Source organism: Esox lucius, chromosome 8, assembly GCF_011004845.1.
Source record: "Esox lucius isolate fEsoLuc1 chromosome 8, fEsoLuc1.pri, whole genome shotgun sequence".
In the NCBI taxonomy this organism is placed as follows: domain Eukaryota; kingdom Metazoa; phylum Chordata; class Actinopteri; order Esociformes; family Esocidae; genus Esox; species Esox lucius.
The window spans coordinates 23,599,289-23,627,183 of NC_047576.1; the positions used below are offsets into that span (position 1 = coordinate 23,599,289).

Sequence of the window (27,895 nt, forward strand, 5' to 3'; positions counted from 1 at the left end):
GCAGGTAGGCAAGCAGTCACTGGCAGCTGGTATCGGTAAGTTTACAGTCCTCTGCCATCCTCCAGGAATTCCAGGTTTATTTTCCAAGAGGGCTTTACTTTTCAGTTTATATTAAATTATACTTTCCCGGAGGTTTGATTAAGACAGTTACTTAAAAATCACTTCAACTCTTGAGCCTGACAAATGAGCCAAGAACTTTAATTACAATGGCTCTGAATCACAGTACAAACACTTACAAAAGCACAATAAATCAAATGAATGTTCATATTATTGGAATCAGATATAGGTGTTATCTCCATCATCAATCTAATTTTACAGCAGGCACTTTGGCACAGCATCCGGATCTGAACAGTACAAAGGTAAATGCTCTAATGCTTTCTTTTTTCTAATGGACACCCATGGTCTTTCAGTCGTTGTCTATTGCTGTGTTTACTGTAGTGTGATTACACTGTAATTAATGTCAAACAATCATCTTCATTTAAATTGTCACCCCATTCTCCATTTGAAAGATATGCTTGCTTTGTAACTAAGCCAAATAATCATGACACAGTTGACTATGAGTTGAAAATAATTTCATTCACAAGACTAGTGCGCATCCATTAGACTGGTGATCTATAATCTCCCCTGCTTCACAGTTTATATCTAAACTAAGCCCCTCTACATAGTCTGCAGATGTCCTCAATACTAAGAAATTCTACTTTTAAAGCACGTTCCAGAGACTGGATTCAAGCTAAATGCTGCCGGCTCAGTCAGGACTTCTATGGCTCAGTCTGTAATGTAATTCAATAGTCTCTTGGTTTTTTTCAAACTGCTGCATTGTGAAGTCTTCGGATGTACGGTACATATGTGATCGGTAGGCATTCCCACTAAACAATGTTTTATTCATGTATGGATTTGGAGATTGGCCTTCATAAAGTTCTTGGTTTAATGACAACATTACGACATCATAGTAAAGACAGCAGTTTCTCTTTTGTCATTGTCAGCGTTCATCTCTGTTCTTCCATTTTTAATTTGAAAAGCAGTTGTATGAACAGTCAATGAGATAAGGCCTGTTACACAAATAGAGAGGACATTTTCAGGAATGTATTGAATCGTGTGTGTTTGTGGGTGTGTGAGATCCAGGTCTAAACGTCTCCGTGAAGATAGTAATACCTGGCAAAAGAGTTTTTTGTGCAGTCTCCAGCTTTCAGTATAGGTTTAGGTAAAAACACACAATTGGGCATAATATTAAATCCAAGTATGCTGAGCATCCTTATCTGGGGCAGAAATCAACAAGGCCTGTGGTGTCATCACTACCGAGTTTCACCACCTTGACCTGGATCAGCCAAATGTCACCTCTAGTTCAATATTGTTTGAGCACCTGTGTATGTGTGTGTGCTTGGTGTTTGGTTGAGATTGGGCTTTCTGGTCGTTACTATGGCAGTGTGATTTTGTTGGATTCTGAAGCGATAGATATTATATTGGAATTTCTCCAGTGTTCCAACTATAAAAGTGAGGCCCTCCAACCTCCCGAGAAAATAAACACACGGTACCCATGTGCCACAATCAAAACACCATCTGCAAGTCAGCAGAATGAGACTGAGACATTTAATGGACACTGGCAAGCAATGTCAAATGTACTGCAGTCAGTTTTCTTCATGTGTTGAGCGAGCAGGGGCCAGCGCTGTTGAGGCTGAACTCAGACTTACACTTGCAACCTTTTTCATGATCTCAAAATGCCCGTTAAAATGGTCAGTTTACAGTTTACTTGCATGTCGTAGAAATCAACGTTTTGGTTGGTCGCACCAGATTACCTGGCACACGTTAGCCTGTGCCAATCTCTGACACGTCTGCCCATATCAGCACTATGCAATAGCCTGGGTTATCCTGCTGCATTACCAGCTGAGAATGACTATTTTCTGTAACAATGTTTGCATTTGCCTATCAAAAATTTGTGACGTAATATCCACAAACCAAAGCCATTTCGTAGAATAGGTCAACTGTATCAAAAGGAATTTAAAGTGAAGGTTTAAAATCTAGCTCTGTGGTTGACTTATATTGTAGGATGCATTGGTTGGTTGCTGGATCTGTCATCTAAGATCGTTGATGGTCTGAGGCAGAATTTCTTTATTTAGTTTTTTGGGGGATGGGATGGGAGAAAGATAAACTTAATCTTAAGCGTTAGCCAACTTTGAAAAGGGATTTTGAACGAATGACCTTTCATAAATGTTCCATTGAATTCACAACTCCATACAAGTATACCCACACACAATCCTGTTCCTCCTTACTGTACCACACACACACAGACACACACACACACACACACACACACCACCACCAATACTTCCGCACCAACACATGGCCCTATTGTTAAGCCAGAGCCGCTGCCTCTAACCACTTCAACGACCCCACAGGGCTTTGACCAATAGCTACAAAGCAGGTAGTGGTTCTCTGCTCAGTTAGGAGGTGTCCCGGACAGCGGAGAATTGGTAATGTATGTACCATTTCTAAAGAAAACATGAGTGAGCAGGCAAAACACGTCTTTTATTTCTTATGGGATTTACCTTCAACTGTAGGGCATAACAGACACTAATTGCAATTTAAAAAGCCACAGGTGTGGAAGATTCACCTTTAATTGCCATTTTCACCTGTTTGTGTTGTCTTGTGTGTCTGTAACAAAGCTAAACATTCAAGGGTATGTGAACTTTTGATCAAGGCCATTTGGGTGATTTCTGTTATCATTATGATTTAAAAAGCCAAACAACTAGGTGATAATAAATGGTTTCATATGATCAATATCCTTAAATAAAAGAGTTTTTTTGCATGATCAGTCAGGCATTATCAGTCATATTTTCAAAATCAATGCTAAGATTTCACAATTTCTGCCAGGGTATGCAAACTTATGAGCACAACTGTACAGTATGTAGAGTAAAGGACCGGGTCCAAAATGACCCTCTATTCTCTGCTGTGCAGCATGGGCTCAGGTCCATGTAGGCTGTAGCCAGTCTTCTGGACATTACAGTCTGGTCCGCATTACCATTTCTCACCCCAATGGAATAAGTGTGTCAACAGTGCTTTTGGCCAAATTGAATCCACTTTTTTCTTCCCTTATCTGTGATTCTATGGTTATGCTGTAATCATGTCTGTGTTGTTGATATCATTCAGTACTTAATTTGCACATTATCTTGCCAAAATGTCCCCTGTAGTTAATGGGCCAGATGAGACCGGACCATAGCTAGTGTACTTATGCATAGCCAATAGCCATTGGCTTCAGTGTTTGGATCCGACAAACAAAGTGCCTTGTGACTTTGAATGCTTGTCAGTGAGGAAAGCTTTTCCACTCAACCGGAGGCTGTAGATCTGGGGAGGTGTGCAAAACAAATTAATCATCATTTGGAGAGGGGCCTGTCACACTTGTTTTTCTGAGCTTTCACACAGCAAATGGGAAACACTATGTTAAACTTTACAGTACCTTCTTGCGCAAAACAATTCTGCTTGAAGCCAACAGGCCATCACATGAAACTGACAAAGGGCAGGGAACAAATTCTGATGTAATTTAATATCTGTTTGAACGGAAGAAGTAGAGGCTAACAGGCTGGTTCATGTGTGGGCAGGACCATTCGCTTCTACAGTGATGAGTGAGGTTTGAAAAATGTGACCCGGACTGTCAAGTCAAACATCATTATGAGATCACCCATCCAACTCGCCCTGGGCCTCTCTTTCTTACACTATGACATCATAGCAGACACCCCACTTTGCATATATATGACCCCAAGGACATCAAATCAAAGGAATGGATGGGCCAGATTAGTCTGAGGCGTGAGAGAAAATTAAATGTACCAAGTCATTCAAGCATAAAAGGTTCAGCATTCTCACCATGTGTTCATATCAATGCAAACAACTACACAATTAAACTGAATGGGTGGATGTGATTTTGTTTGGGGTTTTATGACATTTAGCATTTTAGCGATGACATTTTAAGTGTGGACAGACTGTAATTGGAATGCCATTTTGGCACATCTGAGTTCAATAGCTCGTAACATTTCCACGACTTATGACAGCTCCTATAAGTCAATTAGGAGGGGAGAGTTGTGTCACAGTGTGTGGTGTTCGTCATTGTCTATATTGTATATATCCGTTAACCTGCGTGTCTGAGTTTGGATGTGTACGAGTGCCCATGTCTAGGTGATCTCCCACTTGTTCTATTTGCCATGTGGTCTGCATCTAGTGACCTCACCCGAGAGAGGCCTGATGACATCACCAACCCCCTGCCAAACCTAACACATCAATACCGCAACAGATTGTTATAAGACAAGGCCTACGTGAGGTTCGATATCTGCCTTGCTATATGAGGTTATTGCTCCGTAGACTACTATATGTGGTTTCTCGGTGCTTACCAAAAGTCAATAGGTCAAACCTACTTTCAGCATGATGTTGTTAGTTTACAAACTTCCCACTTGACAGCAACCAGGGCTTTCAAAGTTAATCAGTAAACTCCAGTACACTTTTTGTAATGTTAGTGTCAGATTTTAGCATCACAAAATTCTTGCATTGTTTTGTAAGAATTTTATAAAAGCATTTAAAACACACTGAACAAAATAGATCTATACTGCAAAAAGCTACAATGCCATGCAAATACAAGCTGACATTGAGGTTAAATAAAGGATGTAATTCAATCAGCATCAATAGTTTGGAATAATTTAAATATTACTGGAATTATCTTCTGCAATACAGATTTTATAGAACACACTCGCTCGATTACTCACTCTATTTTTGATAACCTCTGACAAAATCAAGATGTCAAAACAGTATTACTGTGTTTAGCTTCACCTTAATCAAATTGCATTAAATAAAAGTATCTACACATCAAATCCTGCACGTTTGAGTCTGTATTACCTAAGATGAACTGTCACAAGTGTCTTAATCAGAGGAAGCTACGAAACAGACAAAACAAGGATTTTTTTTAAGGATTATAATATTTGTATTAGGCATACAAATGTGGATACATAATACCATGCATATTTACAGCATTTACAGAAAGCTTTGCAATACAAAACAAATCGCTTTCAGACCAAGAGTATTTCCACTGACTTTTGCGAAAAATACTACTAGTTACAACCAACAATTAATAGAAGGCAACAATTTTTTCACTCCATTTTGTGGTAAAGCTTCAGATTTTTTAGGCTAAAACATACAAAGAAAAACAGGACCCTTCCACCAACAAAACATAGCAAATAGTAGGATATAATGCTTTCAGACACACACATACACACCCCACACACACAAACACCAACATTTAATGCACACACATCAGAAGAGGCTGGTGAGGGGAGGATGGCTCATAATGACAGGAACTGGGTAAATGGACAGGTATCACACCTGAGGTGTGTGATGTGTTTGACACCATTCCATCTGTTCCATTCCACCTATTACTTTGAGCCAGTCATCCTCGATTAATGGTGTGACGGGTAACCTCTGACAGACCCATGCGAGCGGGCACCAAGCATTCACACACACACACACACACACACACACACACACACACACACACACACACACACACACACACACACACACACACACACACACACACACACACACACACACACACACACACACACACACACACACACACACACACACACACACACACACACACACACACACACACACACAATGAGGTAGATACAAAAAGAAAAGGTTCCAAAAGAGTTGATTCTGATCTACTCAAATCCAAAATGTATATTAAATGTATAATGAGGGTATTTTCAGAAGGGGGAGTTACTCCATATAGGTGTGGAGAATGGTCATAAAGAATGGTTTTACACCTCCTAGGCCCTGTTAGACCGGAAAACAGGGTCATCAGTAATTCCTCAAACCATAAGAAAAGCCAGTGTGCTGCAGGAATGTAATGAATGCAAGTAATGGATGGTGACAGACTAAGAGCATAATTCAATCAAACGTGTGTGGCAGGTTTAAATGGACCATTCCATTAGTACAAACAACATAGAACAAAATAAGAAAAAAACTTTTATGGCACAGTTACAGAAGAATTGACATTGACTAAGACCAGAGTCCAGAGAGTATGAATACAACTAAATGTATAATATGAAAGCTGTACACAAACTATTCAGAAAATACTATTTTTCCATTTATGGAAAACACAATGAAGCACATCGTTTCGCCCATATACCATTGTGTTCATATAGCACTTTAGTCTTGCTTACTTATATATTATCAATAATGTCATTTGTATTACATTGAAAAGGTGGGTTGTAAATATATTACTTTTGAAATGCTATAGAACATCTAATTGTTTCTATGTTTACAGAGCGAAATCTTAGCAGATATGGTATCCTTGTGAGGACGTCAAATTCAACACTGTGGGAGAACTATTGGCTTTGGAAAAATTCCTGGCAGTATATATATATATATATTTAAAATTTTGACCATTTACAGGGCTGGCCCGCCCAAAAAGGGCTCACAGGATCTCAACTTACAATTGAAAGTAAGTAGAACAATACACAAAGTGCAATTTCTAAATGTGATTGTGCATCCATTTTCTCTTGTCGATCACTGACAGTGGCTCATTTAACCATGTCAGCTAACAGCTTTTAGATTGGTAGTTAGTCCACCCAGAAGTGTTGTTGGATCAAATCCCAAAGCCAGCCAGGTGAAAGGTTCTGGAAATATATGAAGTAATATATGCACATTCACAAAAAAACTAATGGAGCACAAAACAAAAAATTCACAGTACTCAAAGAGGGAACAATAGATTGGCTCTAGGTAAATACTTTCCAAAAATATATAATTTTATACACAAATATATACTTATACTCTGTTTTTCTCTGTGGAGACATCTATACATGTTTACATACATCAATGACTCAAAGCTCTGACATAACATACATTCTCTATCATGATCTGAAGCAAGCAACATTTTAAACACATTATACATAAAAATAGGGTTTAATCCAAATTGCTAAACTGCAGTCTAATATATTGGCTTTTACTTTACACTACAAACATAAACACATATAAAATTGGTACAAACCATCCCTTTTCAACCAAAATATAGTAATATCTTCTATGAATGTATGAATATATTCTATTCAAACTCTCCAAATAAAAAAAGCACACCAAAGAACATTCATGGACTCTATGACGGTGGGGTTCTTTTGGCTTTGAATGACCTCTGTATGGCAAGTGATGTGATAACTGAAACAACACAACATGTGTGTCACTTACATTGAACTCATTGCTAACACACCACATGTAGATTCACAAGTGTACGGCAACAACTATCTCATGCTGAGGTGAGTAAGATTGACAATGTATTTATAAATGTATCGCCAATAAACATGAAAAACATCAATTCCGATTTACTGAACATAGAAAAGTGCCAATTACTATTATTGGATTCCACAATCTCAACCATATTGTTTCACCTTTATCTTGTTTGAAGTACAACGCTTTTGGTTACGATATTATGTACAATCAAATTTAAAACAGCTGAAGGTCTAGTGGTTTCGTGGTTTTAATATAATGCCTAATTACTCAAATTCACTTTCAACGATACTGGAGCCAGTAGCACTTTCGTTAACAAACAGTGGATACAAACATAAAACATTATATTTGGGAATACGGGCCAAACCCAGCCAGTTTACACTGTCTTAGTTAACAATGTATGTATATTGATTCTAATGCACAAAACCTTGCACATAGTATTTTCATGCTCTTATAACATTTAGATTATTTACAATATTCACAAAAATATACATAGCTTTACAATGGCTGCTTTGATATAGGATACAATAACTAAGAACTCTAAATGCCAAGCTGTGTAACATTAATCAATTTAAAACTACGGACTGTAAAGCAATCACTCATATAACCAAATACACATTGTGGTATATATGTTTATATTGTTTAGATTAATGTGTTGCTATAGTCCTACTATGACTACGATAGTCATGAATAGCTGGCTTGCAAACAGGGCTATAATCAAAAAATCATTCACATTATTTTTTTCTTTCACATTCCTTGGCATCTAAAGTATCTATTTATGCATCTTGATTTGTTATCCTCATTATGTCCCTTCACATTCCAAGTGATTAACCCCACACATTCAGGACACTGTACTCTGGTTTTTGGAGGGGGACTGTGGAGAAAGCACACCTCCACTGCTCTCTGATTCAACTTGTAGACCATCTCTTATCTATTATATACTGCATATATACTGGAAATGTGGAAGTAACCCTTAACTCTATAGCATGTGGATAGGAGTTAGCAGGCATTCCTGTGGATGTTCCATGTTGTTTATCTCACTAGTCTTGATAACAGCCACAGATGTTTGCAGACAGGCAGCTTTACTGTCTCCAGTGCTATTGGTGTACACTAGTTTGTTTACAGCCTAAACTAGAAATCTGTTGTTGTTGCAGAATAAAAAAGCAGCATTTGGAGGATACAAAATTGGTATTTCCCTATCAGTTATTTTTTTGTCTGTCTGGAGATATGAGACCTTTTTGCCATTCTGACTGAGAGTCCCGTTTCCCCAATCACTAATGTATATCTATATGACAACGACTTGTGTTGAAATTAAAACGGGACCCAATTTAAGCCAAGACATCATTAGGTGTTTTTTTCTTCTCATATCTATAAAAATCCTTGTTTTCTGTCTTGTCTTTTCTTCTTTAACAAAACATTCATCTTTTCAAAAATCACACCAAAATAATTCCTTTCATACGAAACAAATGTCAACCAAGCCAGTTCCATTGTGACCCGTGAGGCCCTTCCTGTGGCCGTGCATGGGGGGGGCCTCTCCGTCGGGCTTCGCGATGCTAAGCTGTGCTGCTGCTGGAACAGGGCGTGCTTTGTGTGCTGCCGATACTGTGGGCCGCACTGCTGTTCTCAGAGGCAGGGGGCTGGGACTTCTGGGCCGGCTGTTGGACAGCTGGATCACCTGGATTTGCAGGAGAGGGAGAGAGTGAGTAGGGGCAAAAGGGATATTTTTGGGGGGTAGGGGATGAATAGGAATGGTAGGGAAAAAGGTCAATAGGTAAGGAGATTTATGTAGTAAATCAAAACTATTAGACTTCAACTCTGTCTGTAACTCCTCTTTTTTAAAAGATGTTGTTATCTAGAGGCAACTGGCTCATCCTGGTGACAGACCGATGTGGAAATGTATCTCATGACTCCCAGTGCTGCTGGTTGTCCCATGTGGTGACCATCACTTCATGGAGAAAGGGACTGTAAGTGAAAGTAACAGTCGCCTATCACACCACGACTCAACTTCTTTAAGTCCGCCAATCAGAGTGCCTGATCCAGCTTTGTCTCAAATGGAAAGAATAAATGGAAATAACTGAACTGGGGTTTATCCATCCAGCTCTACCCTCTGGTTTATCTGCAAGCAATTAGCGTAGCTTTAGCGCATGTAGCAGAATAAACATTCAGGCCTTCTGCTGGGATCTCAAACCACTGACTTGTTTATTGTTTTGTGTTTAAATGAGCATTCCAGTTTTTAGGTTTCTGGGCTACAGTGCTGGAGACAGAAAGTTAGGGGACAAATAAAAATGCTACCATTTGTTTGGAAAGTTATCTGACAGGGAACTGAAGGCATCTGAAAAAAGCCCTGTGTTTGTTTTACATATCTGGCACACTGTGCTTCTAGTATTAAAATGCACTCCGTCCGTTGTTTGTTTGCAAGCCCAGTTGTCTCCCTTCCTGCATAGCTGAGTGAGGACCATAGAGGATTCTACGGCAAGAGAGAGAAAAAGCCACTGGAAAACTTGGGTTTGTGGTTCAGTCCAAAATTTTGACAAGAGCACATTGGGCCTTGATTTGCAATTCTGTCTACATTTACCATACTTGTCTTTGTTGGTTGCTGGAGTGGTTCTGTGTAGGTATTCCTGTAATTTTACATATATTCTGTATACAAGGGCCTGAAAGAGGGAACCAGAAGAGCTGTGGGCCTAGAATCACGCAACACACACACACACACACACACACATATATATATGTGTGTGTGTATGTGTTGCGTGATTTTAGCCCTACAGCTCTTCTGTTTCCCTCTTTCAGGCCCCTCATCTCTTTGCTTAATTTCTGCCAGAGCAGTGCTGCCAAAGAGCTCCAGCTGAAACCCTGCATGGGCTTTCAAACACAAAAGGCCTTGGCTCACTTTGACTTATCTCTTCTGTGTCCAATCTTTCTCTCTAAGAAGTCAGGTTACCTCTTGGTAGGAATTTAAGGGGCAAGTCCTGAGTTGAATATTCACTTACTCAACCACTATCAATGGGAGAAAAAAGGTAATGCACTGATATTATTAGGTGAAAATTCAAAAGAAGTGGAAGTTAGTATTTGACCCTAAATGCTTAGTTCTCTTTCCCCCATTCAGTCAACGGGTTTAAACACGCAAAAGCTTGTGCAAAAATGGATCTAGAAACCTCATGATGAGCTGTCCAAACAGACTCCATAAATCCAAGGTGATGAAGTAAATGTTGTTATTAACCATCTGGCCTGACTGAGATGCCGTATGATGACATTACTGAAGTGAGGCAACAGTCTACTGACCTTGTTCCATCCCACCGGTCTACGTCCGGGCAACTCCCACTCCCTGTCTCTGAGGGCAACCTCCTTAACCCCTGGTGAAATGTATTACAATGCAGGCTGCCAGATTGCAAGTCCTCTTCTAAAACAGTATCTTTCCTCCACGTCAACATCCCGAACGGCACCCTACTGCCCTCCAACTGTCCCGGGCCTATGGAGCTCTGGTCAAAAGTAGTGCACTATATCGGGAAAAGGGTTCCATTGGGGAGACCGTTCACATTCCTCGCGTAGCATGTCCTAAAATGGAGGGATACTGAGAATCGAACGTCTCAAGTCTGTACACACAGGATGCACTACTGTACTGAAGATATAGTGCTTTAATAAACAACAGCTTTTTCAGTTCACGTTCAAATATCTTTTTATTTCCCTTTTAATACTAGTCCCTTCCCTGAGGATGCAAATACAAGGTAATGAAGAAGGATAGTTGAGAGCAGACCCTACCCAGCCTGGCTACATTTAATAACTTATGGTCAGTATCCAAGTGTGAGCTAGCTGTCCTATTATGAAGGCCTCCTATGGCTAACTACAGTGTGTAGTAGTACATGATAAGAATGTCTTCATGCCCACTGCATAAACGTGTCCTTCACGTTTCAGACATCATGTTTTTTGGCAAAATAGGATCCACAAGGAATCTTGATGGGTTTGTTTTAGTAGTGGGTGACAGTGTCAAAAATAAAAAGGACTGTGGTTTTGGTTTTTATTGTGACAACATTGTCCCTTGCCTCCAGAGGGAATATGTGTGGGTATATTTTACGTTTCATCATTTACTGGATTTAAAAATATACTACTGCGGATATTTTCAGTTGTTTTTGAGAAGTCTTGGATTTCTCACCACTATTACTTCCATTTAGGGATATCTGATCTTACAAGTCAATATTTTCCATTGACTACAGCAGAATACAGATGAGTTCTGAATAGGGATAAGTAACAAATAGTTCCTTAGTATTTATACATTATAGTGCAGTGAACTATATCTGATCATAGCTCTGTTGGCATTATCAAAAGCAGTGCGAACAGGGAACAGAGTGACATTTGGGAAGCAGCCTGGGCCTCTCAGCCTGTTATTATCTAACACAGGAACAGCTAGCTAGAACACTGATATTAAAACCACATGCCTTCATCGGTTTTTATTCAACTTCTAAAAGGGCTTTACTCTCCTAGTCTTTTCATAACCACATTCCTTACACCTGTTTCCCTAAAGAAGTTCAACTTCTGACCTAAGCTATCTTTCGGCCACAGGCCAACCTAAGGGGTTAAGTTACTGATGGTGTATCTTTCTGGGAAACTCCTAAGTGTTTCCAAGTGGACATTTTAAAGAGGTGCCAGAGGGATGAAGTTAACAGAAAATTATCTAACAACTTGTAGAAATGAATTCTCATTTCACACAAGAGGCACAAAAAAATACCAGTAATTAGTAAATGCATTGACAGCATGTTAAAAATAAATGCATGTAAAAAAATATATATTTCTATTTTAAGTTAAAGTGATGAAACATCAGTAGGGTGGGCAAACAGCAACTCTATTACAATGTGCACTTCAGAGGTGATATGTATTGTATTGTATTGCAACTAGGTCAATCAGACACATACATTGGGGAAAACAAGTATTTTATCATAGGTACACTTCAACTATGAGACAGAATCTACAACAAAAAAATCCAGAAAATCACATTGTATGATTTTTCAATAATTAATTTGCATTGAATTGCATGACATAAGTATTTGATCACCTACCAACCAGTAAGAATTCCGGCTCTCACAGACCTGCTAGTTTTTCTTTAAGAAGCCCTCCTGTTCTCCACTCATTACCTGTATTAACTGCAGCTGTTCGAACTCATTACCTGTATAAAAGACCTGTCCACACACTCAATCAAACAGATTCCAACCTCTCCACAATGGCCAAGACAAGAGGGTTGTGTAAGGACATCAGGGATAAAATTGTAGACCTGCACAAGGCTGGGATGGGCTACAGGACAATAGGCAAGCAGCTTGGTGAGAAGGCAACAACTGTTGGCGCAATTATTAGAAAATGGAAGAAGTTCAAGATGACGGTCAGTCTCCCTCGGTCTGGGGCTCCATGCAAGATCTCACTTCGTGGGGCATCAACGATGGTGAGGGATCAGCCCAGAACTACACGGCAGGACCTGGTCAATGACCTGAAGAGAGCTGGGACCACAGTCTCAAAGAAAACCATTAGTAACACACTACGCCGTCATGGATTAAAATCCTGCAGTGCACGCAAGGTCCCCCTGATCAAGCCAGCGCATGTCCAGGCCCGTCTGAAGTTTGCCAATGACCATCTGGATGATCCAGAGGAGGAATGGGAGAAGGTCATGTGGTCTGATGAGACAAAAATAGAGCTTTTTGGTCTAAACTCCACTCGCCATGTTTGGAGGAAGAAGAAGGATGTGTACAACCCCAAGAACACCATCCCAACCATGAAGCATGGAGGTGGAAACATCATTCTTTGGGGATGCTTTTCTGCAAAGGGGACAGGACGACTGCACCGTATTGAGGGGAGGATGGATGGGGCCATGTATCGCGAGATCTTGGCCAACAACCTCCTTCCCTCATTAAGAGCATTGAAGATGGGTCGTGGCTGGGTCTTCCAGCATGACAACGACCCAAAACACACAGCCAGGGCAACTAAGGAGTGGCTCCTTAAGAAGCATTTCAAGGTCCTGGAGTGGCCTAGCCCGTCTCCAGACCTGAACCCAATAGAACATCTTTGGAGGGAGCTGAAAGTCCATATTGCCCAGCGACAGCCCCGAAACCTGAAGGATCTAGACAAGGTCTGTATGGAGGAGTGGGCAAAAATCCCTGCTGTAGTGTGTGCAAACCTGGTCAAGAACTACAGGAAACGTATGATCTCTGTAATTGCAAGCAAAGGTTTCTGTACCAAGTATTAAGTTCTGCTTTTCTGATGTATCAAGTACTTCTGTCATGCAATAAAATGCAAATTAATTACTTAAAAATCATACAATGTGATTTTCTGAATTTTTGTTTTATTCCGTCACTCACAGTTGAAGAGTACCTATGATACAAATTACAGACTTCTACATGCTTTGTAAGTGGGAAAACCTGCAAAATCGGCAGTGTATCAAATACTTGTTCTCCCCACTGTATCTGTAATGACCTCAACGAGATTAGATCAACATTATTGTCCCATCTGAGGAAGTTCTTTTGAAACCCCATTTTCAATTCATTTCACTGTATTCCACTGAGAATACATCGAGGATGGGCTGGGAGGAACTTACAATAGCATAGCTGAATACAATACTGGTCTGTTGGATGTAATGCTGGGGGGTGTTCAGCTGAACACTCATACTCAAGTAAGAGCCCAGTTTCTGAAGGATTCCACTGAGTTCTGTGTAGAACACATCAGGAATCAATAAAGAATGGTCAGCAGAATAAACACACACCAGGTTGATGCCAGGTCAGTCAACCTGTAGAGACAGGCCTGTCCTGTGTTAGAGCACGTTCAGTAGGGTCCTCTCCGGAGTTCAGGGACAATCTCACTTCCTGCCAGAGGTCAGCAGGGATCAGGGGTCACAAAAACGCAGCCGCTGGTGGGGAAATGGCTTGGCTTGGCATCTAACGGACAGATTGTGTCTCTCTTCCTGTGAGCCGAATGGCAAGCGCCCCACAAAATGAACAGGGGGAATTCCAGCTTCCAAGCCCCTCTCTGTCCGAGCTGAGACCATTGTGTTGGTGAGTACTCAGTGACCACCTCTCGACCACCCTACAGGGCCAAAGACCCATTCAAAGGCAGGAAAGAGAAGAACTGCTTACATTGACAAACAGGATATATTTACAGTAGAGGAGTCAATATGTTATTGTTAACTCGCCTCGGTCAGTGGTGGGATGTTTTTGTGACTCTTTCCAGATTATAAAACAGCAGCTTTCTGGCACTGTAATGTTCAGGACATTCTTAAGAGGCTCTTATCTTTCCATCAGTGCAGAGAGGTTACCAGAGAGGTTGCATGAGCACCAGCGGGTACAGTCTTGTAAGTACACCCTCTGGAATGCTGTCTTTTTAAATACTTGAACACAATGATATTCAAGTTAAATTCCAAACACCATCAGTGATAAAAGTCAACAGAAAAGCAATTTCTTGATGCAGAAAAAATTTGCACACCCCTACCTTTACCATCACACAAAACATCTAAAATTTGAATCAAGTACACCCAAACAGGTGCAAATTGGAAACTTCAGAAGGTCCAGTCTTCCATAAAGATCAGAAACTTGGTGTGGTTGTATCTCCACCCAATGGGTGAGAGGTAACACATTATGCCAAGATGAAAAAAGCCATATCCAAGGCACTCAGAAGAAAGATGATTGATGCCCATGAGTCGATCTGAGAAGGGTTGAAAATCCATTTCCAAGCAATTCAGTGTTCATCATTCCACTGTCCGATGGACCATCTACAAACTGAGAAAATTCCAGACCAATGGCCATCTACATAGGACAGGTTGACGCACAAAATTCAGTCCAAGACATATGCTCATAAACAACTCTAAGAACTCCAGGGTGACAGAGGCCACTGGCCTCTCTTGCCACAGTCAGAAAGAGAATAACTTGGTATTCATGGGAGGTCATGCATGTAAACCCAGGGAAATAACACAGTTGATGCTAGGTGTGACACAGTTTAAAGTAAAAACACAGTGTCGACAATGCAGCACATTTTTAATACTTATCGAGAATCCTTTGCAGCCAATGACTGCTTGAAATCTGGAACACACGGACATCACCAAACACTGGGTTTCCTCCTTCATGTCTTCAGTTGTTGTTAGTTTGTGGGTCTTTCTGCCTTACGTTTTGTCTTCAGCAAGTGAAATGCATGCTTGATCAGTTTGAGATCAGGTGATTGACTCGGCCACTGCAGAATATTCCACTTCTTTACCTTAAAAAATTCCTGGGTTGCCTTTGCAATATGTTTATGTAATTGACCATCTGTAAAGTAAAGAGCTGTCCAATCAACATCCATGAATTTGACTGATTCTGAGCAGACAATATATCCCTATACACTTCAGAATTCATCCGGCTGCTTCTGTCTTCTGTCACATCATCAATAAACACTAGTGACCCAGTGCCATTTGAAGCCATGCATGGCCATGCCATCACACTGCCTACACTGTGTTTTACAGATGATGTGGTATGCTTCGGATCATGAAATGTTCCAAGCCGTCTCCATACTTTTTTCTTCCCATCATTCTGGTACAGGTTGATCTTAGTTTCATCTGTCCAAAGAATGCTGTTCCAGAACTGGGCTGGCTTTTTTAGATGTTTTTTTGGCATAGTCTAATCTTGCCTTTCTATTCTTGAGGCTTATGAATGATTTGCACCTTGTGGTGGACCCTCTGTATTTGCTCTTGTGAAGTCTTCACTTTATGGTAGACTTGGATAATCTCACCAGTGCATTATTTTCTTCTCAGAATGTACCAAACTGTTGATTTGGCCACTCCTAATGTACCTGCTATCTCTCTGATGGATATATTTTTTTGGATGGCCTGTTTAACTTGCATTGTGAGCTCCTTTGACTGAATGTTATGGGTTCATAGCAACAGCTTCCAAATCCGAATGCCACACCTGGAATCAGAGTAAGTGTCTAACTATTTCCGGACCTAACTGTAATGTTAAGTTAATGCACTGCCATGCATTACAGCGTCTCCTAAACGACCTTGTCAATGTAAAAAGAAATGTCAATGTAAAAGAAATGTATGTAGTGTAGCACTAGCCGACGTCCCCAGTTGTATGGCAGTGGCGATGTCACAGCATGACACCTTTTTGAGGGACAGTAAGGAGATGGGGTCAGATGGCCCTACCTGTATGAGAGTAGATGAACCACAGCGCTCCGGTCAACAGGGCCCCAATCACAAATGCAGCAAAGGCGATCCCAACCACAGTCGGAGTGTCCAAGACATGCAAGTCAGCTGAAGGACAGAAAGAGGCAGACAAATCCTTGGTTTGAAAGGGCATGAAAACGCTTGACATGGCTGTATCTGGTGAACATGGCGAAGTGGTGGAATATTCAGAGATGTAAAAACACATTGGCTGACTTACGTGGCCCTTCAGTGTACTCTGGCTCTTCTGTGAAACACAAAAACAAATTGGTGTTAACATAGATAAAACATTCCTGTTTAAATGCAAGAAAACATCACATCTGAACTTTGCGCTAAAGTGTCGATAACACCTGTTGTTAAATAGCTCAGCCCTTATAAATAGAAACTGAGCAACCCAATGAACCTAAACATGATCCTCAAAAGGACATTGTGTTGATATCTGTGGTGGTGAAGAATGTGGAAGAGAGATGAAGCAACTCAAAGCTGTATCTAGCTAACAGAACCTTAAAGGGATAATTTGACCTAGAACCATGTTTAGATGAAAATCCCCTTACCTGTGGTTGTGTCTGAAGGCCCATAGTGTAATATTTAATGATAAGTAATTCTTTACTTCTTTCCATTATCATTCAGGTCGGTCAAATTCATGAATTAAAACTGGACAACCGAACTAGCAAAGGCTGCACTGCATGACACCACAGGCCTTCAGATAAAATCACAGATAAAGGGAATTTCACCCAAACTGGATTTTAGGATGAACTATCCCTTTATTCCAACGTCCCAAACATCACCCATAACTCCTTTTAGTGCACTATGTCTGACCAGAAGAAATAGAATGCGGAGGTGAACCTGATGACTCCTTTACGGGCCTCAGCCTTTTAGACCATTTCAAGTCATCTGGCCTTCAAGCATCAAATGATGTTCTAATTACGCCTGAACAAATACAATGGTGGTTGTTGTGTAGAGGCAAACTCAAGAGCAGGTTTGGTCTGGGTCCAAGACTCCAGCACTATGTCCAGCTATTCTGGGAAACAACACCCTTGGGTTTTTATTCCCTCTCAACAGACGATGATATCACCATTACGCGAGAGTTTGATATCACAAGGGATGGCAGTAACATGACAGCCATCCCTGGCTTCAACCTTCTACAGTATGCCTCCCCCAATCTCTCCAGACCACTCTTTCACAACCCTCCGCATCGCTCCATCTCCCCCCTGCATCCCCCCTTTCTCCCTCCCTCCCTTCCACCTCTCCAGTCTTATCTGTTCTTTCTGTTCGTTATGTAGAGAATGCAAAGTTGACCCGTCAACACCCAGAGACGCCCAAGTAGTTCCAGACCAGAGAAGAGAGCCAAAGACATCATGAGGTCAGCAAAACCAGACCAATGTGGTTAAAGGAGTTCCATCAACCAGCCCTTAATGGAGATTTGTTTACAGGAAAATGCTAGTTAATGAAGTATAGAACAAAGTATGACAGTACTGCAACAGAAGACCTTTTCCGAGCCAGGTCAGAACATGCATGGGAAGCCCCAGCTCTGGGCTGCGGTTCTGAGTATGGGACGCTGCCCTGTTCCCGCCTCGCCCAAACATGTGGTCCACTGGGTCTTCCTCCCAGACCCACTCTGCGACTCTGGTGAAAGCATGAAAGACACCCTAACGTCCAACCATTCTCCAAGAAGCTTTGTTCTTTATACATATTCAGCTTTGCCATTGATCTCAGTTGTGCTACGTGTTTGTGAGAGATGAGGGATAGTGGGAGACACTGGGAGAAAGACAAGAAGGAGAGGAAACTAAATGTAAAGCTAGGCATATGTTCTCATCTCTGTGTGCTCCAGCCAGAGTTGTCACTGAACCCATAGCCACTCAACACACGTCATTTGTTCGGGCAGTGTTTGCTGTTCACATGGAGCAACCTCTGCCCCCAACCTCTAACCTGTCTCACTACAGTGTGTACAAATGACTAATGGGGTCCCTATGAGATACTTGACATCCAAGGTCTGTCCTCCCAAGAAGCATACACCAGATAACTTGGTTGTGCTATTTACATGCAGTCAGTCACCAAACAGGCAATCGGTCAGTTAACACACAGTCAGTCAGACAGTTTTATGAGTTTTATAATTACTGTACTTTTTAAAGCATAAGGAGATATGGAGCAGGGGGTTCAAAATGGTGGTGCTCTAAGTTAGTTGTTCACTGGAAGCTTAGCAATAAAACCTGCATCAAAATCAAGTATAGGGAGAAACCTATTTTCATAGCTCAAGGCTGTCACCACTACTCAACGCTACTACTGTCCCTTTTGCTAGGTGTAATTTGGATGGCTTTTTGTTTGTTTTCTTTACAGACTGCTGTTCCGTAAAAAGGGAAGCTGTAGATTTTGCTTTGAAGGATTTTTTTTGTGTGCACCAAACAGAACACAAACGTCTCTCTTTGATTTGTAGATCAAGCTAAACTCATTTGGATCCTGTCCAGTACAGGACTCAGGCTGCTTGAAAGACTGCTTGTTTTCTTTTGCCATCTCAGCATAAGAGATGCCTTTGTATTAAATGCATGGTTCCAGAGCCCAGATGTGGGTTTTTTCATTAGAGCTTTTGGTATATCTGTGCTGACCTAAGACCACATTGCCACAAAAAACAAGGCTAGTCCCACCTGGCACGGGCACAAGAATAAACTCACCACTGGCACATTTGGCTTAGTTAAACTAGGATTCAGTTGGTACACACAGTCAGAACCTACTCTGGTAATTGCCCTGTCCTTCTGGGTCTCTGAGGGCTAAAAGCAGATGAGGTTGCTGAGTTTTTTTAACTTCTAAACATCATCAATGATGGACACATCCCTTGCCAACAACCATTGTCATGTCTGAGTGAAACATTCAGTGCCTGCAGTAGTGGAGCTCATTTCTTGAAACGGTTAAATTGGTTCGTACCTTCAGAAGAATACTACCCGACAATGGTAGTGCAGTAAATAAGGAACAGGGTGTCCTTCCACGCGCAGCCAGAGTCTATATCCACAGTAGTGGTGTTATGGTGCTAATATGTTAGCACAGCTCAAACTAAGTGCATTAGTAAACATTCACCCGAGTAATTTGCAGTTGGCACAAGGGCAGCCCCTCATTATCAACACAGTATGATTACACCTGGGAGTAAAGTGTCCTAAATAGCACCCAATACCCTTCTAAGTGTGCTACGTCTGTCCAGCAGTTTAGGAGTCATTGTATGACTCAATAGGGTTTTACTCATCACACCAACAGTCCAACTGTTAATGGACCCCCCTCTGCTATTTGGAAAAGCCCTGGCAGTTAAAACAGAGAAGGGGCTTTCATGACATCATTCCATCTATGATTTGGCTTTCCATCTTAATGAGTACAATGTAGTGTTGGTCACCCCAAGACCCCAGGGGTATCAGGACCTCCCCAGCCTTCCCCACCCTAGCGCTGACCTCACACACACCTAAACCTAACCCAGAATGGGGAGCGACCCAGTTACTGAGAGAGTGAACGAGCAGTTGACTAATGCAGCAATGAGGATCCACTGCCAAAGGTATCCAAAATACCAGTGCTCTCTGCCGGGAAGTTGAGGCCTCAGAGAAGGGCTAAGTGAAAACAACTGGAGCTCCATGCTGGATGATGTGGATGACTTGTGTTTTTCCGCTCCTTCCACACGGTACTGCCGGGTCCAACTGTGGTACAACTGGGCTGGGGCCCACCAAACCCCAGTTATGCTTCAATGAGCCACACACACACACACATATTCGCCCACACACTCCCACCGCTAGCAAATCAAGTCCAGATGGGGGGAGGCAGAGGGAGGCGAGGGGAGGGAGGAGGAGGCAAAGGGAGAAAGGGGGAGGAAGGAAAAGGCATACATAGAGAGGTAGAGGGAGGGAGGGAGGGACAGGGGGAGGCAGAGGGAGTCAAGGGGGAGACAGAAGGAGACAGGGGGAGGCAGAGGGAGACAGGGGGAGACAGAGGGAGACAGTGGGAGAGAGAGGGAGACAGGGGTAAGCAGAGGGAGACGGGGAGACAGAGTGAGACGGGGAGGTAGAGGGAGACAGGGGGAGATAGAGGGAGACAGGGGGAGGTAGAGGGAGACGGGGAGGTAGAGGGAGACAGAGGGAGACAGGGGGAGGTAGAGGGAGACAAGGGGAGACAGGGGGAGGTACAGGTAGAGAGGGGGAGACAGGGGGAGGTACAGGTAGAGAGGGGGAGACAGAGGGTGACGGGGGAGGAAGGAGAGGATGTGCTTTTTATTGTGACTAGAACCATTTGGTATCGCTTGTCCTCTCTTGCAGAACTAAACTTTGTCTTACTACGGGATGTCCTCCCCACCCAGACAGTCTTATTCACTCTTCCTGTCCTTCTTCCATGACCCCCAACAAAGTGCAGTCTCCTCCAGCCAACTGGCTCAGCACTCTGCATGTATCCTATTTTGGCTGCCCATGCTCTCAAGTCAGTCTTTCTCCACAGTCATACATAGTTTATGTGAATGAATAAAAATACTTTGATCAGTCAGAACGTTTTCTGCAACAACGGAAATGTAAAACATCTAGTGTTTTTGAAGTTTTAAAAGGCTTCGAAAGTTAAATATTTTCTACTTAGAATTGAAAACTTGATGCTTTTCCCTTACAAACCATGGATCTACCTTGACAAAAATGCATTAATTATAATCCACACAATAATTCACATTTCCTATTGCTGCAAGGATTATTTGCCCACTGTAGGAAACTGGCTCAAATCCCAATCCCAGCGAAAGCCGACCAGCACTAGACCTCCTGTGAGACCGTAGTAAAAGCAGATTGTCTCTGATGTTTAGCTGGGCGGGAGAGAATAAAGGATGGATGGAAAGAGGTAATAAGTACTTTCACGTTCTTCTTGCTTCTGCAAATTCATTTCATCTTCCCCATATATGCTGTACAAACTGGTTTATCAAAGAGAACAGACGGACCACACGCTTGACCCATCCACCCATATATAAACATATTCGCCCGGGGGTCTAAATCCTTGTATATACCTAAGGTCAAAAATAGGATAGCACATATTGCAGCACGAACTGCAAGAAGCCGCCTTCAGCATGCATAATGAAAAATAAAAGACAATGAAAGACAATGAAAAACAACATTTTATGCGTCGTGAAGAAGTGCACCTGAAACGTTTGTGTGGCAAAAAAAAATGTTGACGTTCATTACCGGAGTGCTATACTCTTTTTATCACAGAGATGATACCGGTGATGTACGAGGACTGTCTAGAGAGGACATGTCAGTCCACTCACCTAATTTTTCCTCCACCATCAGGGCCTTGGTTGTAGTCTTGGTGTTCATCATCATGGCGACAAGGATATCTCCATTGATGGATGTACAGGCCTCATCTGGCTGGATGCACTGGATCGAGAGAAACATGCCACCATTTTTACATTTTACTTATTTTCCATCAGACTGTTAGTTGCTTTTTATTTGAGTAACATATATGAGTAGTGTCTGAAAAATCAATACATTAAACCTCTGTACATGTATCCAAGACAAAGCCCCTTATTGATCTTTGGCAACACCTATCATTTGTGTGATATTTTCTCTAGTCCAAACAAATATCCCTAGGCCTGATCTATATCCAAACTGTAATGTAAACATTCATCTGCTGTGCTGGTGTGACTCTGCTTGGTGTCCCTGCTTGACTTCTCACAGGACGTTATAATGCAGAGTCCCTCAGATCACCAAATAGAGAGTAGGGGATCTGCTTAGAGAAAGTTATGAAAGTGCAATGACTTGATTGACTGACAAATGGGGGCTTCCATGCAACAGAGACAGACAGAGAGGAAGAGACAGACAGAGAGGAGGAGACAGACAGAGAGGAAGAGACAGATAGAGAGAAAGAGACAGATTAATACAGCAAGGCGAAAGAAGGAGAAGTGACATTCAATCTGTCGGCTTGTTTTGGTTCTACAGCTGGTTACTTAGGAAACCTGAAATAGATGTATGCTTCCTGCTCTGGTTTAGAATGGATGAAGACTAGCAGACAGTGCGGCAAGCCTGTCTCCGTGCCAAGTCTGTGAACTGGAGCAAAGACCTTCTGAACAACTGGCCTGCCCAGTCACACTGTAAACACAACCTTAACATACGCCGAGTGCTGCTCAAATTACCATAAAATGAATGAATCACCGCATGGACCACAAAAGCAGGTCATGCCAGTGGAGTCTGGGTTTCTGAAAATATGTATCTAAAAGAAGCAGCTGCTACAGAATGCAGCACTGGCAGCGCAGGGTCATTTTGCACCTCAGATCTGTCTCCTCCTCTTCACTCTACACATACTGCCAATCTCAGAAAAGAATATTACTAGTATCAATACAACTTCCAAGTTTCTCTCTTCTATGTTGTTGCAGAAATGGGCAGTAAAAAGACGTCGGATGAATGGAGACATACCATAGTCAGACCCTGGTTGTTGGTTGGCCTCTTGGTGCAAAGGGACATCTCACAGTGAAGGAAGAGCAGCGACTCATTGAAGTTTGAGTTGAAGATAAAGCTGAATCTCTTCCGGTCCTTCTGGGTGTCTCTCTGAGGGTAGTACCTAACTGTTTCGTCTGTAGGGCAGATGTTCTCAATCAGGGTATATTCTGAGGGGAAGTTGGTGTTGGAGTTCACAGAAATGAAGCAGGACTGGATCATGAAGCCCAGATCTGGGTCCACTTTCAAAGCTTCAATCTGAAGAACAGAAAGAAAGAGATTTTTTATTTTTTTATTCATGTCATATACTTTTTCTAAACATACCGGGAACACTGGAGAAAAGTTATTTACTTTTCTCCAGTGTGTCATGTGTAAGAAATGTGCGAATATACAGCCTTTAAAGGGTTAAATTATTTTATTGCTGAAAGCGCTCATGGTTGTTGTCATATAGTTGACAAATGTTAATTTAAATTGCAGCATTACAAAATGTGACAAAAATTGCATTTTGAAACCTTTTTCATGGCTTTTTGAGTTACATTTTTAATGGCTTGCACCAACACAACCTTCAGAAACAAGCTTTTTTCTTTTATAATTTGGTCAAACAGTAATGTGAATAATTCTTGTCTTGATCAAACTCTCTCCCTATGTCTGTTAGGGATGGGCAGATCGATATCAAAGTATGGTTGAAGCATATTGCTGTCAGTACCATGTTATGGGGATGCTTCTTGGAATCAGGGCTTGAATGGCTTGTGAAGATAGAGTGCAAAATGGATGCAGGAAAGTGCAGAGAAATCTTTTGCAAGAGACCTGGGATTTGATAGAAGATTAATCTTCCAGCAGGACAATGACCGCAAACATACAGCCAAAGCTAGACTGGAGTAAAAAACCAAAAGGTCCATGTCCTGGAGTGGCCCAGTCAAAGCTTGGATCTCAATATAATTGAGAATATTTAAGAGTTGAAAATTGTTATTCACTAAAGATCAAATCCTAATTAAATCCACTGTAACATCCATGGTTGTAACACAATAAAATGTGGAAGCATTTATTTAAGTTTGGACGTCCTCTGCTGGTGTCACCAGCTGAAAGACTCTGTGACACCAGTGTAAATTGTCAGTCTGGAGCCCTGAATTGTCTACAAAGTTCTGTGAGAAACAACATCTTGCCAAACATTTGTACACTCCATCATTCCTAGAGCTTTGTTTCTTTTAAAACAGCGAACAAACTAAAGGAAGACTATCAGAGTGGTATCAGGTCCAACAATCACACATCCTGAAGTGGTTTTCAGTCCCTTGAAATATTTTAAGAGGATCTTTCCGTCGACAGACCAAAGGCATTTCCATGACTTACTACCCCTCTGCTGTTTTTCTCTCATGTGCTTGACTTCTGGCTTTGCCAATGCCATGCCAAGGAAGTCAAAAAAACGTGTTCAGTCAAAATCTCAGACAAGCACTTAAGTGCAAAAACGCGCATGCAAAGGCACACACACACAGTCACACACTTTAGTTTTTCTATCCTTGTGGGAACCACAAAAACAGAAATCTCTGTTCTTTCTCCCTCAAAGAATACTATTAATGCTTGGCAATGACTAGTGAAAATCCACAGAGTGCAGAGTAGGACCTATACGTAACACAGGTTACGATGCACATGTTGCACAACAGCAGTTTCCACGCCTTCAGTTTGGCCCATAGTGTCAGGGACAGGGTCAGGGCAGGCCTCAGCCCACAGTGGGAGAGTGCCAGAGACCCCATGGATCCACACAGGGCTCTTTGTGACCTGCTGTTGCTGGGTCTCTGAGGCCACACTGGCAGGGCAGCAGTCCAACTCAGATACCAGCATAAATCAACATATCAAAGATCCGGAGTTCTCTGGAAATGAATTTGCAGTTCCATTAGCAAGGTGCATTCGGGGACTTGTCAGACCAAATAAACAGAGGTGAATGTCTCTGGGGAGAATGGAGTATTCAAAATGCTTTGTGTGCTTGGAGAACAGGAGACGGAGGGAAAGACAGAGACACTGGCTTTGGGGTAGCCAACAGCAAAAGGAGATATGGTATGTTAGCTTTATATTCTTCCAACCCAGACCAAATATAAACAGTCTCAGTGGAAGCTAAAACACTAAAAGATGACAGTGGGCCAAAGCTCCAGACCAGATACCATGAACACAAAGAACAGTCATCACTGGTGTTTTTACAGGCCTCGTACTGAGAAGGGCAGGGACACAGTCACGAACATGGACACACACAGACGCACACAACCAATGTTCCCTCTTGGTAAATTGCTCCAAGAATGTCAGAGCATTTCAACACTAGACTACTAACGTTCACCTGAGTGTGTCACACACAGATCCAGACATGGCGTATGTTGACAACATTTACAGAAGTTCACTGCTCCGTTGATCTCAATGAAGACCCGTCCATTAACCTTACATGAAGACCTTTTATTAAGTCCATTAACCTCTGGGTTGACTGTTTATTTACCTCAACAAAGACCTGTTTATTTCGGGAAACGGTGTGAGCGGGTTGAGAGGGCTGAGAATAGAAGAGTTGGTTGTTGTACAGCTCCATGTTGAACATCACATCAGTTCGGACCGGGTCTATTGACTCTGGAATGTCCCCCTGATACTGTCCTGATGATCCTGGTCTTCTTCGGGTGGCCTGCTTTGACCTGTAGGTACAGTTGAACTGGTGGAAGGAGCAGAGAGAAGACAGCCAATCAAAACAGTGGACGGGAGAAGTGTGCTTGGGTAAGAGTATCAATGTAGAGATACAGAAACAGGAAGGAAGTTGAAAGGGAAAACTAAAGAGATTTCCCAAAAATGTTCTGGTCAGAAAAAGTTCAAGACATAGGAAGGGAGTAGACCGCAATTGTTGGAATCTTCTATCCTCCTTAAAACCCAGATATTTTTTTACTAGCGATGAGGGACTCTGGGGGTTGGAGTTTTAACCTGCATGTGCACATCTGGCTAGGATTCAGATGGAGGTACTAATAAGTGATTATCAGTGGCCTGTTCCTGACTCCCAACCCCAAGACGGCCCTGTCATGCAATGCTTTTCTCTTTATTCCCATTTCCTTCCACCTCAACCACAACTAATTCCCTTGGGTTTATAAGACATGGATATTAGTGCAGAGGGGAAAAAAACTGTGAGATAGTGGTCTCATCAGAAAGGTGGACCTGTATTCTGTCCCTGAGAGAGTGTCATATAGAATCTACAGCATATATTAACTCAATAGATGTGTTACCAGAATGGAGGAGCTGTGATCAGGCCCAGTGGTGCGATCCAGGAAAGCAGCCCTCTCCAGCTCCTCGGCATCCCCAGGGAAGGTCACGTCTCCGGGCTCCAGATCCTCATAATCCGGAGGACCACCACTCCCATCCTTAGGCTCAGCTTGACTTATCAGGATCTGGATGTCAACCACGAGGGAGTTGAGCTCAGTTCAGATACAGTTTGTAGTGCATGAAATGGGCCCTGGTCAAAAAGTGTGCACTGTAAAATGAACAGCGACGGTGTCGTTTGGGAAACAACCTTGTTCCAAACTGTCCTGGTTCACTTTGACTTATTCGAAGATGTACGTCAAACACACAGGGGAGTTCTTCACTGAGCATAGTGCAGATACCTTCAAAAAAGATACAGCGCAAATTCCATGCTATGGGCGCTATATATTTGTTATACTGGTGTCTCAAATGGCATCCTAGTCCCTATAAATTGCAATACCTTCTTCAAGGCTGTGGTAAAAAGCAGTGCAATATTTATTAAGGATTAGGGGTGCCATTTGGGACATTTTCCCAGTGATTGACGCCCAACTATTTTTATAATATTGCATTATTCAAGGACTCAGGACAGCAGTGACACGGCTGAATCTGATCTGAATCTAGCTGCCAAAACATGCTACAAAAGATGAGATAGAATCAAAACGTGGGAACGTCCAGAGATCAGTTTGGAGCCCTCTCTGGCAGTACTATGTGAAGCACATTTCTCCTTTTCTTCACATGGAAGAAATTCTGGAAGCTGTGTGTACTTTAGATCTTTACAGGGTCAGAGGTGAGTCAGGGCTGGAGGACACCCGGGTAATGTGGTGAACTGTTGGTAGTACACTCCGTTTATTCTTACTGCTGCTTATGGCCAGTCAGTGTACAGGTACATCTAGTCTAAGGAGGCAGGCCCTCAGGGCAAAAGGCCATTTAAAACTGACTACTGTAAGTCATTAAAATGCACGATGGGAGGATGGGATAAACCAAGACCGTACAAGGACATGGGGCTTTGTGGTATTGAGAAAGAGCAAAATGAAGATGGATTGTTTTGCCCTTAAGTGTTCAATGTTATCTCTGCATCCAAAACAATAGAAAAAACTTTGGCTGTGTGCCCAGCCTTCCCCATCTGTATTTGGATACAACTATGTTGTAACTTGTGCTACGGTTTCTCACAAATGATCTATAAGATATAAGATCTGTGAGGAAGTTATTCATAGTTTTGCATTCCGTGTTTAATGATCAACTCGTCTCATAGAAAGCCCTGATTGTAATTTTGAAGGCCAAAACATTTCCATTGTGATTTTCTAGGCCACAGACATAATTAATTACCACAGTTACAGGCTAGGGTTGGGGAATATGGCCATAAAGATCCTAGAAATACTATTTTCACTTATGTGAATACAGTAACATTAAACTATTTTTGTACAGGTATATAGGTTTATTTGGCTTCCAGGCATGAAGACTGATGAGAATGACTCCAGATAACTGTCCCTCAGTGGGTGTTTTAGATCTGTTTTAGTATTCCACTCACTGAGTTTAGGTACAGGACCATGGGGCTGTTGTGCATAGGGTACTTGATGGTCTGACAGCCCTCCAATGGCGTCTCTAGGGTGTAGTGGGTGGAGTTAACCGTCGCCTTGCATTCTGGGTCTTGAAGAGTCAGGTTGGCGTTACTGTAACCATTGGCCTGAGGAAAGAGACATTGCAATACTTTGAGGTATGGCCAAATCTATGGACACCCTCACACTTAAAAAATAAATAATCAGAGATATACATGTTCTGTGGACTTAACAAT

The 27,895-nt window shown here is 42.0% G+C and overlaps 1 protein-coding gene across 1 annotated transcript in view; it reads right to left on the reverse strand.

Moving 5' to 3' along the window:
* Nucleotides 1–5,996: 5,996 nt before the first annotated feature.
* The window catches only part of tgfbr3 (transforming growth factor, beta receptor III), a 94,064-nt gene continuing 72,165 nt past the window's right edge, over nt 5,997–27,895 (reverse strand). The window contains exons 10-17 of the mRNA XM_010872096.3: nt 27,632–27,787; nt 26,091–26,252; nt 25,328–25,531; nt 22,831–23,109; nt 21,687–21,795; nt 16,647–16,673; nt 16,409–16,516; nt 5,997–8,941 (exon numbers count right to left, since the gene is read on the reverse strand). Coding sequence (XP_010870398.1) covers nt 8,820–8,941; nt 16,409–16,516; nt 16,647–16,673; nt 21,687–21,795; nt 22,831–23,109; nt 25,328–25,531; nt 26,091–26,252; nt 27,632–27,787 — 1,167 coding nt within the window. The 3' untranslated portion in view covers nt 5,997–8,819. The remainder of the gene's footprint in view (nt 8,942–16,408; nt 16,517–16,646; nt 16,674–21,686; nt 21,796–22,830; nt 23,110–25,327; nt 25,532–26,090; nt 26,253–27,631; nt 27,788–27,895) is intronic.